This window comes from Temnothorax americanus, unplaced genomic scaffold (assembly GCF_048541705.1).
Source record: "Temnothorax americanus isolate GAGA-0224 unplaced genomic scaffold, ASM4854170v1 Scaffold50, whole genome shotgun sequence".
Classification (NCBI taxonomy): Eukaryota; Metazoa; Arthropoda; class Insecta; order Hymenoptera; family Formicidae; genus Temnothorax; species Temnothorax americanus.
This window is the reverse complement of record NW_027509658.1, coordinates 569,523-585,232: the sequence shown is the minus strand read 5'-3', so window position 1 is coordinate 585,232 and position 15,710 is coordinate 569,523. Positions and strand designations below refer to the sequence as shown.

At 45.1% G+C, this 15,710-nt stretch overlaps 1 protein-coding gene and 1 long non-coding RNA gene across 9 annotated transcripts in view; one reads left to right on the top strand and one right to left on the bottom strand.

The window, feature by feature from the left end:
* P120ctn (adherens junction protein p120) overlaps nt 1-15,710 on the bottom strand; it is a 51,216-nt gene that overhangs the window by 26,986 nt on the left and 8,520 nt on the right. For 4 of the 8 annotated variants that reach the window (XM_077418964.1, XM_077418965.1, XM_077418966.1 and 1 more), the window contains exons 2-3: nt 823-900; nt 110-175 (exon numbers count right to left, since the gene is read on the bottom strand). In XM_077418964.1, coding sequence (XP_077275090.1) covers nt 110-175; nt 823-854 — 98 coding nt within the window. In that variant the 5' untranslated portion in view covers nt 855-900. The remainder of the gene's footprint in view (nt 1-109; nt 176-822; nt 901-15,710) is intronic. The other 4 variants (XM_077418968.1, XM_077418969.1, XM_077418971.1 and 1 more) reach the window with 3 other exon arrangements.
* Nucleotides 1-15,710, top strand: part of LOC143904356 (uncharacterized) — a 57,178-nt gene that overhangs the window by 33,952 nt on the left and 7,516 nt on the right. The gene's annotated exons all lie outside the window — the stretch shown is intronic.

Here is a 15,710-nt window from a genome sequence, read left to right as displayed (position 1 = left end):
CGATAGCAGATCGATACAGAGAGAATTCGTAATTAATAAGATAAAATTGATCGTACGCTCCCGCGAGTTTCAGCGTGAGTAAACCGCATGATTAATGCATGTTAGTCACCTCTGCGTGATCTCAGTGCGAGTTATGTTGTGCTCCTGTCTCTGCTCAATCCGGCGATTCACCAGCCTAATGGTTGATCATTCGCAGAATTATCAAAATCGTTCGTTCTCGTCTTTAATTCTCGCGTCTAGTGTCGTTGTAATTGTCTTTTTCGCCGGAGACGCATACCATCGTGCGCCCTCGGAGGCTTGTTTTCATTGTTTTCAACGTTTACGATATTTAAATACGAGAAGAGCCGCGGCGTTCTCGAATTAAAGGCAATTCGGCGCGGAGTTTCGCTGGGATAATCCAGAGGAGAAAACGAGGCTTCGTTGTTTATTTGCAAGCCCGCGGCCGGAACCCTTTTTAATCCTTCACGTTAGGTAACTTTGTAATTATACCTGAATTATCGCAAAGGAAAGTTGACGTCAAAGTCGTCAGGGAGTAAAACTGGAGTTTACCGCGAGAGAGCCCGAGAAAATGTTGCGCGATTTACTCGCAGATATATATAGATATACCGGTATACCACAGATTGTTGAGGAAACAAAATGGAAATGCTAAAAATGGAAGAGTGTAATGATCCAGGGGAGATCTACGCGATCGATGGTAATGAATAGCTCGGAGATGACATTACGACGAGACATACAATGTTAATTTCTTATCGTACACGATAATCGGGGAAGCGTGTGAGAATTTTGCCGCGGTTTTAATTTAACATAGAGAAAGACACTTACAGACAGGAGTCAACCAGCTGATTATTTGACATACCAGCTGATTTGCGTCTCGTGCTCCCGAGCAGTGGATGATGTCCCCTGAAAAAAGAATAAAGAATGAAAATGTTACTTCAGAAAATAATCTATTTACGTATAATCTTCCATCAAAAGTAAACTTAGAAAAAAGTTCCATCTATTTATACATGAGATTCTTATCGAATAAATATAAATCATAAATTAAAACGCACATGAAGTCACGTTTCGATCTAATATAATAAAATCCGTATCGAGAATATTGCATTATCCATACTCCATACTCCATAGATAGATATACATAATTTGAAACTGACAAATCACGTTTAGCGTTAAATACGAAGTTAAAACGACGACAGCCGAATATTGACCGACGCGGTTATATATCTCTCCCTCATCCGTTTATCGTAATTCTTTATTTGTATTTTATTATACCTTGCGAAGCTCTAGCAATTGATTTTAGGCGCCGTAATCCGTAATTAGTTGTTGGTTAACCGTATAACGTATATCTCGCCCATCGGCGGAAAAATCCTTTTAATTCATCACTTAACACGTCCGAGACCTTCCGGGCAGCGATTAATTTCTCGCCCGGACGCCCCTTTTTATCGCGCTTTTCGATTTACCGCGGATTTTCCGTGGCCGGCTACAAAAAAATTAGCGCCCATTGAGAAAGAAAGATAGAGAGAAAGTAAAAGAAAAAGAGAGAGAAGGCTTTGGGAATCATTGCTCGCAGCGCGAAATAACTCGCGATATTCGATCGAAGATAGAAAAGGGATCGACGAAAATAATCCGGCGTGTTTCTCTCCCATGAGAGAGGAACTGTCGACTCCGCGAACGGACCGGTCGATTTTCGGAATAATCGAGCGGGGTTACAATCGAGCGTGTGAGGCAAAAACGGGACGGAAAACTCTGCCGCGGCGCGCGCGCGGGGCGGTCGGACCGATAATTAATTTATGCCCCAAATGCTTTATTAATGAGAGCACTTGATTGCCAGCGGCGAAATGAACACTGCCCGTCGCGGTGGAAAAATAACGAACTCCATTCGGGTTATCATTTGACCAAATGTACACTGTATGAATTTGTGAAATCATAATTCGTTTAATTTACGCGGCGTACGTCTCGCGAAAAGAGTTTTAATTTCGCGAGACGTGATGGCGCAAAATTTTCGGGCAATTAGACCGAGCCGATTTACGATTCACGATTAACCGTCCATAATTTCCTGCTTCTTATTACCATTTACCTCGTTTACATCGACATTGATATTAATGTTTTTCATACTTGTTCGTTATACGATTGGAAATTTTTACATTATGTGCCCCCTTCTATATTTTACATCTCATGTATGTAAACCTCTTTCCCTCGATATTGTAATTTATTATGTACATTGTATTGTGATTACTTCGTTACTATTGATCATTTCACAAGCCGCTGGAGGGAGAGGGAGGGGGTACCGCAATTTCCGCATGTCGATGCTTCCGCAAGCGCGGGAGTAAAATTCATTCTTGAAGATCCATCTCGTCGTTGCATGCAGGGAAAGAGTTAGAGAGGCGTTCACAAAGGCTCGCATCAAGATCGCGCGCGTGCGGGCGATGACAATTCTCGTGAATTAATAAAACGGTATATTAACAATCATGCGCGGATGGCGCGCGTCGCGCCGGAAGCGGAAGCGGAAAGAGAGGAGGAGGAAGACGACGAAGAGGAGACGAGCCCGTCGTTTATCTCCGCCTCCTCCTGCCGCGGGAGGAGAAAAATCGCGGATCGTCGCAATTCGTTGAATCATATCGAACGGGGCCGTAATGCGGAAATTGTACATCCGAAAAAGATATTAATTACACGAGTAAATGCGTCGCGTGAGAGATGGGCTCCCCCGTCCTCCCCCCCCCCGTTTGGTAATATATATCCTACAACGACACAGCGGCTTGCGCCCCGCATTGAAACAGTTGAACCGTTAATTACGACGGATATTCACCGGCGTTAATTTAAAATTGCCATTAACGCGCGCGCAATGATAGAAAACCAATTACTGTAGCATTTGCACGATAATGGGAAATAACGTATGGCGGGGAACGGGGGGGGCAGGGGGCAGGAAGTCCTCCGGGGGAACAGACGGATAATCCGTTGTTGATTCATCCAATGCGTGATATTAATTTTTTCTTATCGGCAATAAAGATAATGCGAGAGTGTTTGAAGCTTGTCACCGCAGGTGCGGAACACGCGTGATCGAATATTTATGAAACAAGGTATCGGTCAATAGAAATCAAACATAGACTAGAGTTCCTGTAAGTATAGAGTTGTGCGAATACCGTAGCTTTGTTTCACTCCCACTAACGTCTTGTCGATAAATGGCGGACCAATGTACAGTATATATATGTTATAGCTTTGTCTCACTCCCACTTATAGCTTTGTCTCACTTCCACTAAAGAACCGGAAGCGCTGATCGGGAAATGGCAAAGCCAATCAGCGAAAGGAACACCATTGGCTTAACTCTTCCTTGACCAACTCTAACATAGACACTCCATGTCTGCGAAGACAAGCGTTGATCACGCTTCGATCACGCGTTTCGCGCGCGGAAACCGTTCCTCGGTCGCGGCCAGGAATGCAGTGAGCCTACAGAAGCCACGCGAGAGCGACACATCGAGCGCGATAATATTGGAGCAAATCCGAAACTGTGAAATCGGAGCGGTAGCTCCAAAGTTTGGAGCGAAGGGCGTCAAAAAATCGCCGCACGTTCGCGAATTTAATAAAGTGAAGAGAACTCTACCAACGACTATCAGTTTCGCGTTTCCTCTCCTCGTCTACGCGGAGTGTACTCCAATCGGGATATTGCGTTCCAACGCGTGCAGAGCGGACCGGCAATACTGATAACGAACCAGAGAGGAAAAAAATAATCAGTCAGATCGGACGTAACACATCGCGTTTTATCTTCGAATTTGAAAAATCTCATAATATTTAAGCAGAAATAATGCGCGATATGAAAATTGAATGAGAGAAACACGCAACAGCATTTTGCTGCGAAACACCGATTACTTTCGACCGCGTTTGATCTGCATTCAACTGATCTCCACGTCTCACTCGATAATCTGCTTCGGGCTAATAATGCCCGCGCTGTATTTGACAATTCGCCGCGGATCGGCGGTTTTTACAGGATTTAGCGGTCGATTTTCGCCCCGCCCGCTGCGATTTTCGTTCGCGTATACGCGATTGATAACAAATTTTTCACCGCGCGGTCTCGCGATAATCCGGCTCCGAGGTAATAATGCTCGGCGTTTGGCACCGCCTCGCGGATCGGGACAAATTTTTAAATCGGATTTAATAATTCATTTCAGGCCGTCGACGTTCATTTCGCTCGCCGGGCGCAATCGCGGGCCTGTCCCGCTTCCGTTTGACGATCCGCGTCGGATCTGTAATTCTCCGGCGGCGCGGCGGCGGCTGCCGCGCGGGACCGCGGACGAGAATGTAGGGCGACGCCCGCCCGCGGGCGGATTTATCCCCGTAATGCGGTGTCGGGCATATTAGATTTTTTTTACACGTCACGACAGATTCACGAGCGCCCGCTTTTTCGCGTCCGCCTTTTCGCGGTACGGAGAGGCTCCGTTTCGAGGACGAACGAAAATCAACGTTTCGCTGCCGGCGACGGCGATGGTCTCCGCGCGATCGACGAAGATTTCTCCTCCGAAAGGGGTTCTCTCGGCCGGAAAATTTCAGCGCGACAAGCCGACATCCGGGGGTCGCGGATTTTTAATTGAATTCGCATCGGCCGCCTCGGCGAAAATATCAAACTTCGCATTAAATTTCTATTAACCCTTCGCCCAAACCCCGAGAGAATTTTTCATTAAAATTAATGTGCATTCGCGATTAAAATTGTTATTTCCATGACAATCGAAAAAAAAAGTTTTTTTAATTATCCTTAATTATATACTGGACTACCTTTATCTATCTTATATGTATATATATTTAGTCAATATACTTCCTCTTGAAATAAGACTTAAGATCACGTTTTTATGTATTTAAAGCTAATTTGAAAACGTTAAAAATCGCCTCTGTGCGTTCTCGCTCGGATAAACCGAGCTGCGACGACTCGGCAATTCTGGGTCAGTCTGCGTTTTCCCCCGGTTTTTCTCACCGCACTTTCGCTCCTTTATTATATCGCGGATTCTTTATTTCTTCTCCCCGCAGGCAGTCGGCAACAATCGAGTCGCACGCGTTACGATTACGACCGCGATTAGAAATTCGTATTTTTCCGGTCTTTGTCCGCGACGCGCGAGACGCCAGGGCGTCTCGCGCGCGGCCGATTCGCGGTGTGCGGCGTGTGTGCGTGTTCGCCGAATGCAAAATAAAGATCTCGCCGGGCGATAATGGACGCACGTATATATGTAAATACGATAATTACACGTAAAGGGGAGGCCGATATTCTCGAAAGGCCGTACGCTGCCGTGTAATTTACCCCTTCCCCTCCCCCTCGTACCACCCTTTGTATTTCATTTGCGAAATAGCGTCGATCTGTCCGCCGTATGAACTTCTATCCCGTGGCAATTTAAATGGCCGAGGAAAAGACTGTGTATCCGCGCAATCCCCGCGTGACTTTTCCCTTCGCTCCCCCCTTCGTGGAATTGTTAAATTCTCTTCTCGTGACAACGTCGCGTACCTTGGGGGCACGCCGGAAGTTTATTTATCCCCGTTTTATGCGGGGACACGGAACACGCGAGACGCGGAGAGATATAGAGAGATTTATAATTGACTGCGTGTGTCGAGAGTAAATATTTTTCCCCGATCCCCGTAATCGTTATCTCAATAAAATTTTGCATTTTATCCCTTTTAAACGTGTAACTGTTGTGTGAAACTTTGTATGTTTTTTTACTGGCGGAATACTTTGATTTAAAAACACATTAAATCTGTCTCTCAATCCGATAAATAATCAGCGAATTTCTTCCTCGAGAAATGTTTAATTTAATCGCCGAATCGACATTTATTTCATTAAATTCAGCTTCTCCCCAAATTAGTCGGAGAGCATGTAGCTCATAAACAATTAATTTTATTTATTTATTAATTAATTGTAATTTTTATCAAAGTGCACGCGAATTAATTGGTATCGGACAGAACGCGTAACCGGATTCCGTATATGCGTGTTCTGTCGCGATTGCTGAGCAAATCGCACGGAAAAACACGGAAAATCTCGGTTATTCGGTTCGAGAGAGAGAGAGATTGAGAGAGGGAGGGAGGGGGAGAGAGAGAGAGAGAGAGAGAGAGAGAGAGAGAGAGAGAGAGAGAGAGAGAGAGAGAGAGAGAGAGAGAGAGACTTCTCTCTCAAATCGGGAAACGTAAAAACGTGCCAACGTGCATTATATCGGTGATCGATGCAGCGCGAGAGTCCGCTCGATAAGAGCAATCTGTTCCGCTTCGAGCTATCCGTCACGGAGGGTGAAGGGTGGACAGGGTGGTGCAAGGGTGCAACTCGAAAATCCCCCTCTTTGCTCTCCGGTAAATCTCGCGCGATCAGCCTCGAATTCGCGTCGCGATTATTTCGTGCGCTTTCCCATAAATTTTCCGCAAAATTATGACGCGAAAAATCACAGCGGCGAAAACGACCGCCGCGAGTGCATTATTATCTTTCTTTTTTAACGCGCAATGCGGCATTGCGCGATTCTTCTTCATTATGCGCGAAACGCGAAAATATCCGTGTTGACGATTTCACGTCCGAGTAAATGTTTTTCCCGACGCGGACGTGGCTTCGCATTAATGCAATTGCATGATGTTTTTTGTTTCCGTTATCGTGCTGGCATAATTCAAATTATTTGGCATCTTCCTGGCATACCTAACTAAGTTTAATTGACTCACGAATTTAATTGGCTAACAAATTAATTAATTCAAAAAAAGAGGTCTGATTGGCGTCTAACTGTCCCTGCAAATGCGTAAATATAATAGATATAATGATTACGGTTTATGTATGTTAAAGATTAAATATGTAACATATTTTAAACCGCATATCTTGAATGTAGACATATACATTTAAGTATAATATATGTATTAAGAAATATATATAATATATCTTATACATTTTTAATATCTTATACATTTAATATCTTATACATTTAAAATATCTTATACATTTTTTTAATATCTTATGTACATTTTTTTTTTCTCAGACGTATATATTTCTTTAGAAATACGAACGTTTGAGGTTCAATTGTCAATTGACTTTTGGAATTAATTAATTTCTGTCTGGGCGAGAGAGCACCGTATAAAATTTAGAGATGGGAGAATCGATAAAAATATATACTATATACGGTTACCTTGCGTGAGAAAGTTCATTCACTTTTTATTCATTCGTAAGTACACACACGTTTCGCTTATGCAACTCCTATTTATTACTCTTACTTTCAGTTATGCCATTGTACATTTTTATAACCGCGCCCGCGCCCGCGCCGTTGCGTCGCTAATTCGAGAGCAGCTGTACTCCTTCCGTTCCTCATCCTTCGAGGTCGGGACGCAGATGTGGGTCGGCCCGTGCCTATCCCCGACGCGACGGATTTCAGACGTTCGTGTCCGTCGATCCAACCGTCCATAATTATCCATGCACGGTCGGCTCTCCGCGCGGGGCGTAGGCGAGAGGAAGAGAAAGGGGATGGGGGGGGGGAGGAAAGACACTCCCGTCTGGGAAAAAAGGGCTTTTCGCCGAAGGAGAGAGTTTCTTCCTCCCGGCGCGATTGAGTTCGCACGGCGCGCACGGGGATGGGGGAACACCATCAATCAATCGCACGTTCTAGGAACTATCTCGCGATCGATGCCGGGGCCACCCCCGAAGTCCGGTTCCCTCTCTCGCTCCGTCGCGTTCCTCGACAGCGGCGGCGTCGCGTCGTCGTCGTCGTCGTCGTCGGCGTCGTCGGTTGACGCCTACCTATCTCTACCTACCTACCCTACCTCGGGTAGGTATTGTACGGTTTCGACATATTCTCTCTCTTCCGTCGTGCACGCGCTTTATCGCCTAACGCAGAATCGACGACGTCGGCTTACCCGGCTCGAATCCCGGCGCGGCGCGATTGCGACGTTTGTTCGAATTTTCGCAGATCCTTCGATCCCCCCTTCCCCCCTCTGTCCCCCCGACGCGCGCGACTCTCGAGATGTAAATCCGGGAGAACGAAGAAGAAGGATCGAGCTTCGCACTCCTCTCGTCGCGCGTACCCCCGTCGTCGATCTTTTTCTTCTGTATATTTAAAGTAGCTCGAAGCGCCCGGGCGACTTAATCCTCCGGTGGATTCTCTGGCGATTTCACGACGTAGTACTTTGACGACGTCTCTGAGCTTTGTGTAAACGTCGGATCGTTTCAAGTCCTTTCGTATTTTCTTTTTTTCCCTCTCTCGCTCTCCCTCGTTCCGACAATTTTCTAACGTTTGTCTTCAAATTAAGGCCTGTTGACTTAAAGTCGAACTGAAATTACATCGGGAGCAAGATTTTCTTGCTCACCACCACCGCGAGACTTATAATTCGCGAGTCTCCAGTTTCTTTTAAGTATTGTTACCCAAAAATTGATGTGTCACATTAACATCCCCATTTGCTCAAAACACTATCGATGCTTTCTAATAAAAAAGTTTCCAACAAAAAGTTCTCAATAAAAAATGATATCCATATCTAATAGAAAGCATATTAGACACACAGAAACGAGGTCTCCTTTCCTCGCAATGTCTTCGCGCTTTTAGCGAAGCTTTATTTCACGTTCACCCCTTACTGAAACGAGCGGGCGGTGTTCTCTTATAAGGGCGGGAGGGAGGCGGTGGAGGAAAGCCGGGACGCGCGGAAAAAGGGACGAAGTGCATCGCAGTGCGCGCACGCAGGAAGTAAGTACGAGCGCGAGAAGCGTGCAGCGCGTTGCTCGCGCGAGAGAAACGGGGCGGAGCGAATAAGCTAAAGGGTGACGAAGAATACTATGGGGAGTATAATAGAAAGAGGCACACGCATACACACATACACGGGAGAGTGGACGAGAGGGAAGCGAGAGAGGGGGGGGGAGAAAAGCAGACGAAAGTATCGCGAGGGAATGAGAACTCCGCGCCGCAACCTCGTTCTCTATTCCGCGGCACTGGCGCGTTGTTGAAAAGCTGCTCTCGCCCTTTCTGAACTACTTTTTCTCTCTTCCGCTCTTTCTCTTTCGTTCCCGCAAAATTCACGCGACGATCTCAGTTAGGAGAGACCGGGGTTCGTTGGCACCGTTTTCACAATTTCGGCAATTGAGTTTTTAAACAACTAATTATCATGTATTTTTCGCAATAAATACATAAACGGAACGCAACGCCAACTTGCCTCTTGTGCCAACGAGCCCCGGTCTCCCCCAACTCTCGCGGGATCTGCGACACGCGCACGGGATATCTTCCTTCTTCCTTTTTTTTTCAAGAAAATGAGAGTTCAGAAATGAGCGAAAAAATAAGCGAAAGAAATTGAATGTAATATGAATGAGAAAGTGAGAAGGAAAAGACAGATTTAAGAATACCTTTTTTTAGGTGTCATACTGACACTTACAACCGAGCGAAGAAACATTTCTTGTGCAAATGTGCTATTGGAAAATTAGAACGAAAATAGCTTTAATCCCTGTTGAACTTATCACGTGTAAATGTGATAAGGAAATTTTTTAACAAGAATTGAAAAATCCATGATATTCATTTCAGAATAAAATAAAGGTGCGAGAGAGAGAGAAAATCCGTACTAAAAATTTACTATAAGTGATAAAAACTTCATTTAAATCCTATATACAATTTCAGTCGATATATATGTATGAAATATGACAATTTCAGGAATAGGATATTGGCTTCGCTGTAATTGCTTGAAATCCGTCTGAGCCGTTCTCATTATTAAAATACGAATGATTCTGCGAATACCGCTGGTGCGATGACGCGTTAAAATTTTATGTCAATATTGCACTTGCAAATGGTGTTACGGGTACAGCGTAAGAAAACGTACGCGCGTTTGAACGTGTTCGGTTAAAAATCCCGTTTCGTAATACATGAGTGCCCTCGTATCGTCGGTAAGCTCGAACGTGCCAGATCTGCGCGAAATGAAGGAATGGAACGAATGAATGGAGGGCGATAACGTATATCGATATAACCCGCAAGCTTATACGCTTGTTATTAATACACGTCGTATTCCTTGATTAATTCTTCCGCGTCGCGTCGATCGATTATTACATAAGCGGCGGTAATAAGAGGAGTGTCATGGGCGTCGATGCGGATGTTCTCCAACGTTTCCTGCCGGAGGATTCCGTCATCGGTCATTAAGTGATTGACGACACAGCCGCGAATATCCGCCCGCGGAAAAGCGATGCGACGTTCCGCGCCCGGTCGAGAAAAATATCGAGGGGGGTCGGTGTGGCACGGGGGGCCGGTCCTCCTTGTCTCTTTTGTCCCTCGGTGCGGATCCCCCGGTCGTCTCTACGGCGTACGTACGTACGCACGTACGCCGACGTCTGGTTGGGGGCCACGCACATGCGTGCATTCCCCGTGTCCCTACGTTCATTCATTCAAACACACATCGACCTCGTTGTACGCCGCAGCGAGAAGGGGGGACACGACAGCGCGTCGTCGGAAAGGGAACGGAGGAACGGCGGGGAACAACCGCGAGTCGGAGAGTCAGAGAGATTAGTATAGAGGGAGCAAAGAGATATCGGCGTATACCGGGTGTCCCGGGACCATATCACGCTCGTTCTTTCGATCGCTTTTTTTTTTTCGTTGGCGAATGTCCGCTTGACGAAAACGCCGAGACAGAAATCGAGAGAGAATCTTCAACTTTGTGTATAGAATTCCTTTATAAGCTGCAAAATAAAATTCCGTTGAAGCAAATTCTGTCCGGAGATTAGTCGAGAATCGCAATTTTGTTGTTTAATGTTTTTTCTCTCTCTTTCTCTCTGCCCTCTCCCCTTTTCTCGTAATTTTCCCGAAAAGAAGAATTCTTCAAAGGTCTTTTATTTTCGGTGATTTATCGTTATAAAGAAGTGGAAGAGCATTCTCGAAATTCTTTTGACAAGGAAAAAAGACAGCCTTTAATTTTGGACACCCCGTGTATGCGTTTCTATGCCGGCGCACGAGGGTGCCGGAGCACAGGGTCGAAGAATGAGCAGGGAAGAAAATCGCAGGAACCCGCATTGACGTCATGTCGGTCGAGACGCCGTTGAAATATGGAAAAATCGAAAGAACCAAAGGGAAAAAGTAATTAGGATCAAATAAGCCATAGGAAATTGGACAAATATCATATTTGCTCCGTAATTTTTATCTCGTACAACTGATGTTAATGGTGGAAATGATATTTTTATGCGATACAATTGTTTTTCCATGACGAATTGCGCGTGCTATTCAATTGCTATTCAAAGCTTATTTCTTTCGTTAAAATTTGTAACAAATATTAGTATGATATTTCACATTATACGTAAAATGATATCCATTATTAAAATTCGTAATTGCGAAATATCTTTCACATAGGTATATGTATATAATAAAAGAATATAATAAATTTATTATAACAAAAAGGAGAAAAAGCACGTAGAAAATTGCTGTAACAATTTCTGTTTTAAATTTATTATTAAAATCTATTGTACTCGTTTATGTTCCGCCAATATAGAACTACATATTTCCGTAATTAATATTTACGAATCAAATAATTCCGGAAACGCGTGTGTGCGAAACGGTTACGAGATTGCTGAATTAATTTTCCCCCAAAGAGTTCTCCCCCCGCCCCCCCCCCTCGCCACCGTCCCGCATAAATCCCACCCGCGCGTATCCATCCATCAATCTTCATCTTTCATCGCCGGTGTGAAAAATGTCGAACCACTTATCTCGCCGTCCCGATTAACGGGCTCCGGGGTGAAATCATCCGCTCGAACGTATCGCGTTTAGCGTGGATTAACATCGCAGAAATCGCGAGCGAGCGGAACGCGACGTTCTCGTTTCACCGGTTACCCGCACTTCCGGTCCCGGAGCGACGAGACAAACGGCGAGAAACTCCGCATTCGCATCTCGAGTGCGTCGCGACGCACCTCGGGGAACAAAAGCGCCCGGTGCGAGGATGAGGAAAACGTAAAGGGAACGACAGAACGATGAAGAGACCTGCGCGCGCGCGCGCGCGTTCTTTTTGTCGTAGCCAGGAAGCCATCGAAGATGAGAGCCATTTCCTGGCCCCTAGGAAGAATTCCGGTGACATATAGAAGTCCTTCGCCTTTTTTTTTCTCTTCTCGCAGGGGCGCCCTCGAGGTCGCCACCCGTAGATGCCGGGTGAGCACGACCGTCCGGTAAAAACGGACGTACATTTCGCCCGTGAGACGTCGGACGAGGAGGGGACAAAAGTGCTGAATGGGCACGGGTGAGACGAACAGTCGTGCTTAATTAACGATTATCGTACGACTGTCATTCGTATGCGTCGCGACCCGTTAAGACTCGCTCGTTAGCAATAAATTATCTTTAAAAGCGCAAAAATATCTGCGTTGTTCTAGTTTTTCCATTCGTCGCCCAGTAGTGCGATTCGTAATTTGTATTATTCAAAATTGTATACGACCCCGCATAATCTCCTCATAATAATCTCCTTAGGCCCTGCGCACAATAGAGCACATATTAGGGGAATAAGAATAAATATTAAATATTAGAATATGTAAAAATATTCCTATATATTTATATCTTATATTTTATCTTTTTCCATTGTGCGTTACGTTTAATTATTGTTTTCTAATTCTGATTCCTAAAGGGTCTTATTTTTTTAGGTTTATACGTATAATAATTTGGATTATAATCGGATTGTAATTCCTCCAAAAATTATTACAGCCGATTTACAATTAGTTTATAATTGGTTTAATAATAATCCTGGGATGCCGCTTTGTATAATGTTCAATTATCTAATAATTTTCCCACACCAGTACTGCAAAATACGGGTGCTCTTCGCGAAATTAGTTCCCTTATCGCCGAGTGCAGCGCGCCATTTCGGTGCGAGATGCGCTTTTCCGTATAACTACGGCCGATATTCCGGCGGGCCGTTGGGACGTGCCACACGGTGGTGCAATGCTGGCGGAATGCAGGTATACTGTACAATAATGCCCGACGAAGTAGGGCGTTAAGAAGTTGTCCCCCGATCCAATATGCTCGCCTCGGTGAAAGCGCGACGCATCAGCGCAATCAGCACCAGCGCGCGAATCATCGACGCGGTTTTGTTAATCGCGCGCGTCGCGGTTTTTTTCTTCTTTGCTTTTGCAATCGTCCTCTCGGAATAAGCCGTTATATATTCGCGGAATCGCGGAGACTTGGCCGCGAGCCTGCGTGGCCATTTCCGAAATTGAGTATACGCGATATGTTTCGCCACTTGCCTGTCCATTTCGGGAATTGGTAATTAATATAACCCTCCCCCCCCAATTACGTATTTTAGCGACGACGAGAATATATCAGCTCATCTGAGAATATTGCTGAACATTTCCGATGACAAATAACCGTGATAAAACCAGATTCCCAGATCCAGAATTAACTCGACCACAAGATTTCATCTTTTCATCGGGAATTCAATGGCGCGTTTCGTGCTCGACGGACAACGATCGGTCCCCTTCGAAGTTATACACGTCGCTCATTCCGGATCGAAGCCGCGAGCAGATATCGACGAAACGTGTTATACGTCCGAAATTCGAAATTCTCCGTAGAGTCAAAATTAGCCGGACGAATTCGGCACGGCGGGAATAGGGAGGAGCGGGGTACGGGGAAGAAAGCGCGACATCCTCTCTCCGAGTCTCCTCTGATAAATTCATTCCGGGTCAGTCCGGGGAAGTCGACTCCAAGCCGCTACTATTCACCATGCGGCTGAATCAGCGCTAATGGGTCGGCGAAAGGTGGAAGGGGAGAGGCGGGGGGGGGGAGGAAGTCGAACTGCAATCTTGCATGGGCTGAATTTCAGCGACGCAGCTCAGGTATTTCCGATTACGCGCTACTTGAGAATTCCGCTTGATTGCCCTAATCGGCCGCGTGTCGATTTCCTGCTCGCCGCGCCCGTTTTTCCTGCCCCCCTCTCCCCCCTCGCGTCGTATCGTGACGTGTCGCTCGTCGAACGTGTATACGATGTTTGCGTTTAGTGGCATCCCTCGCTGAGATATTTAAACGTTCAAACCTAAACCTAAAACATATACTTGATGTTGAAACAACTGTGCGTTATCGTGGTTTATGCTCATTTCGCACCGTTGCGTTATCGTTCGCGATTATCTTATGCGCGCGAGCACCCGCGCGCGCAGTTTAACGCAATGTCGGCGGAATTAGTACATCGAAATACGCCCGCTGCAAAACGGTCCGTATTGCGCAAACACGCCCCGCGAATAATTCAGATTGCGCAAATGCGCGGCGCATTTAAATTTCGGATTAATTATTTGTAATTCGCACATGTGTATATATAATTGCGCGCGCGCGCGCGCGGGCGACGTTTCGTTAAATTTATACGCGATTTTATCGTACTTATTAGAAACGAGTAGCGGCAGTTACGCACTAATAATTCCGCTCAAACAGATATACCCGCTCAATGTTATTAATGATGTTGTTAATTGTATACGCGAGCGCATTCCTATACACAAACTAAATTTACGTCACTCTCGCTATTTTCCCGGACGAGCTTCCCGACTCTTCTTTCCTCCTCCGGCCGCGCGCTCCCTTTTATTTATTCCAGTGGAATTCCGGTGTTGAATTATAGATTCGGTCATTGCCATCGGAAAAACGGTGCGACGCCGACGGCGTGGCGCTGCGTTGGGGATCGCGTTTAGCGTGCGATCAAGACCTAATCGCGTGAATGATTAAAGACATCGCGACGAGGGATGCGGAGCGGCACGGAGACTGCACGCGGAGGGCACCTTCTTTCCCCGAGCAGGAAAATACTCCCGGCTCTTTACGCCGGAAGTAGCTCTCCTTTATTATTAATCCTAAACGCACCATCGAACCGCAGGAATGTGGAACGGGACGGAAATGAACTCGGAGAATTCCGAGAATCTTGTGGCGTTTATCACGCCGGATTAACGAAGTCCTGTCTCAAATTCAACTGTTGCATTATTTCGGCGGTTAAAACTGCCTCTTTAATCATTGGCAAATGTCATCGCGTTGCTACTCTATTTCCTTTACTGAAATCTTTAATTATTATGTGCTCTTACTGTTCAGAGAGAGAGAGAGAGAGAGAGAGAGAGAACTTATAGTTTATATTTAATAATTAGAAAAATATTAATATGTATTACTTTATTATTGGTTTTTATTTATTTTTAAAAGCATTTTTTCATTAAAATTAAAAGGGCAAGAATCGTTAGCACAAAATAGGTTAATTTAATAACAGATAAAATATCATTAATTAATAAGAATTGTACGTTTAAGTTGTATATATTGAAAATATTAATATGTAGTATATAAAAACATTAATATATGTTACTTGTTCTCATATATTATCCTTAGTTATCTTTCGTTTCTCGAATATATACAAGTTCTTGTGTTGCAGAAAAAATTCGAGAGTGTCAGGTGCGAGGAGAACAAATTGTCTGAGGACGCGTTTGTCTAAGAACGCTAGTAAACCGACGCGGCGTAAGATTAACATCACACTCCTATCTCGAGCTCGTATGTATTATAATTGCTAAAGTTAACAATAACATCGAGTTATCCGGAGGATGAAGAAGCGACGAAGGATAACAAAACTAAACGGCGGTGTATATCGCGCCGCTTGTTGTTACATCTACCAAATTGCACGTCCAATTTCTGCGATAGACGCAAGACGGATAGAAGATAACGCTCGCGGCGTAAACGTGAGAACGCGTCACGGTCACAGCCGTCGTCTCTCTGATGACAAGAAAAGATCTCCAACTCGGAAATTTAAAAAATTATGAAACTTTAGCAATATTTAAAAGATGT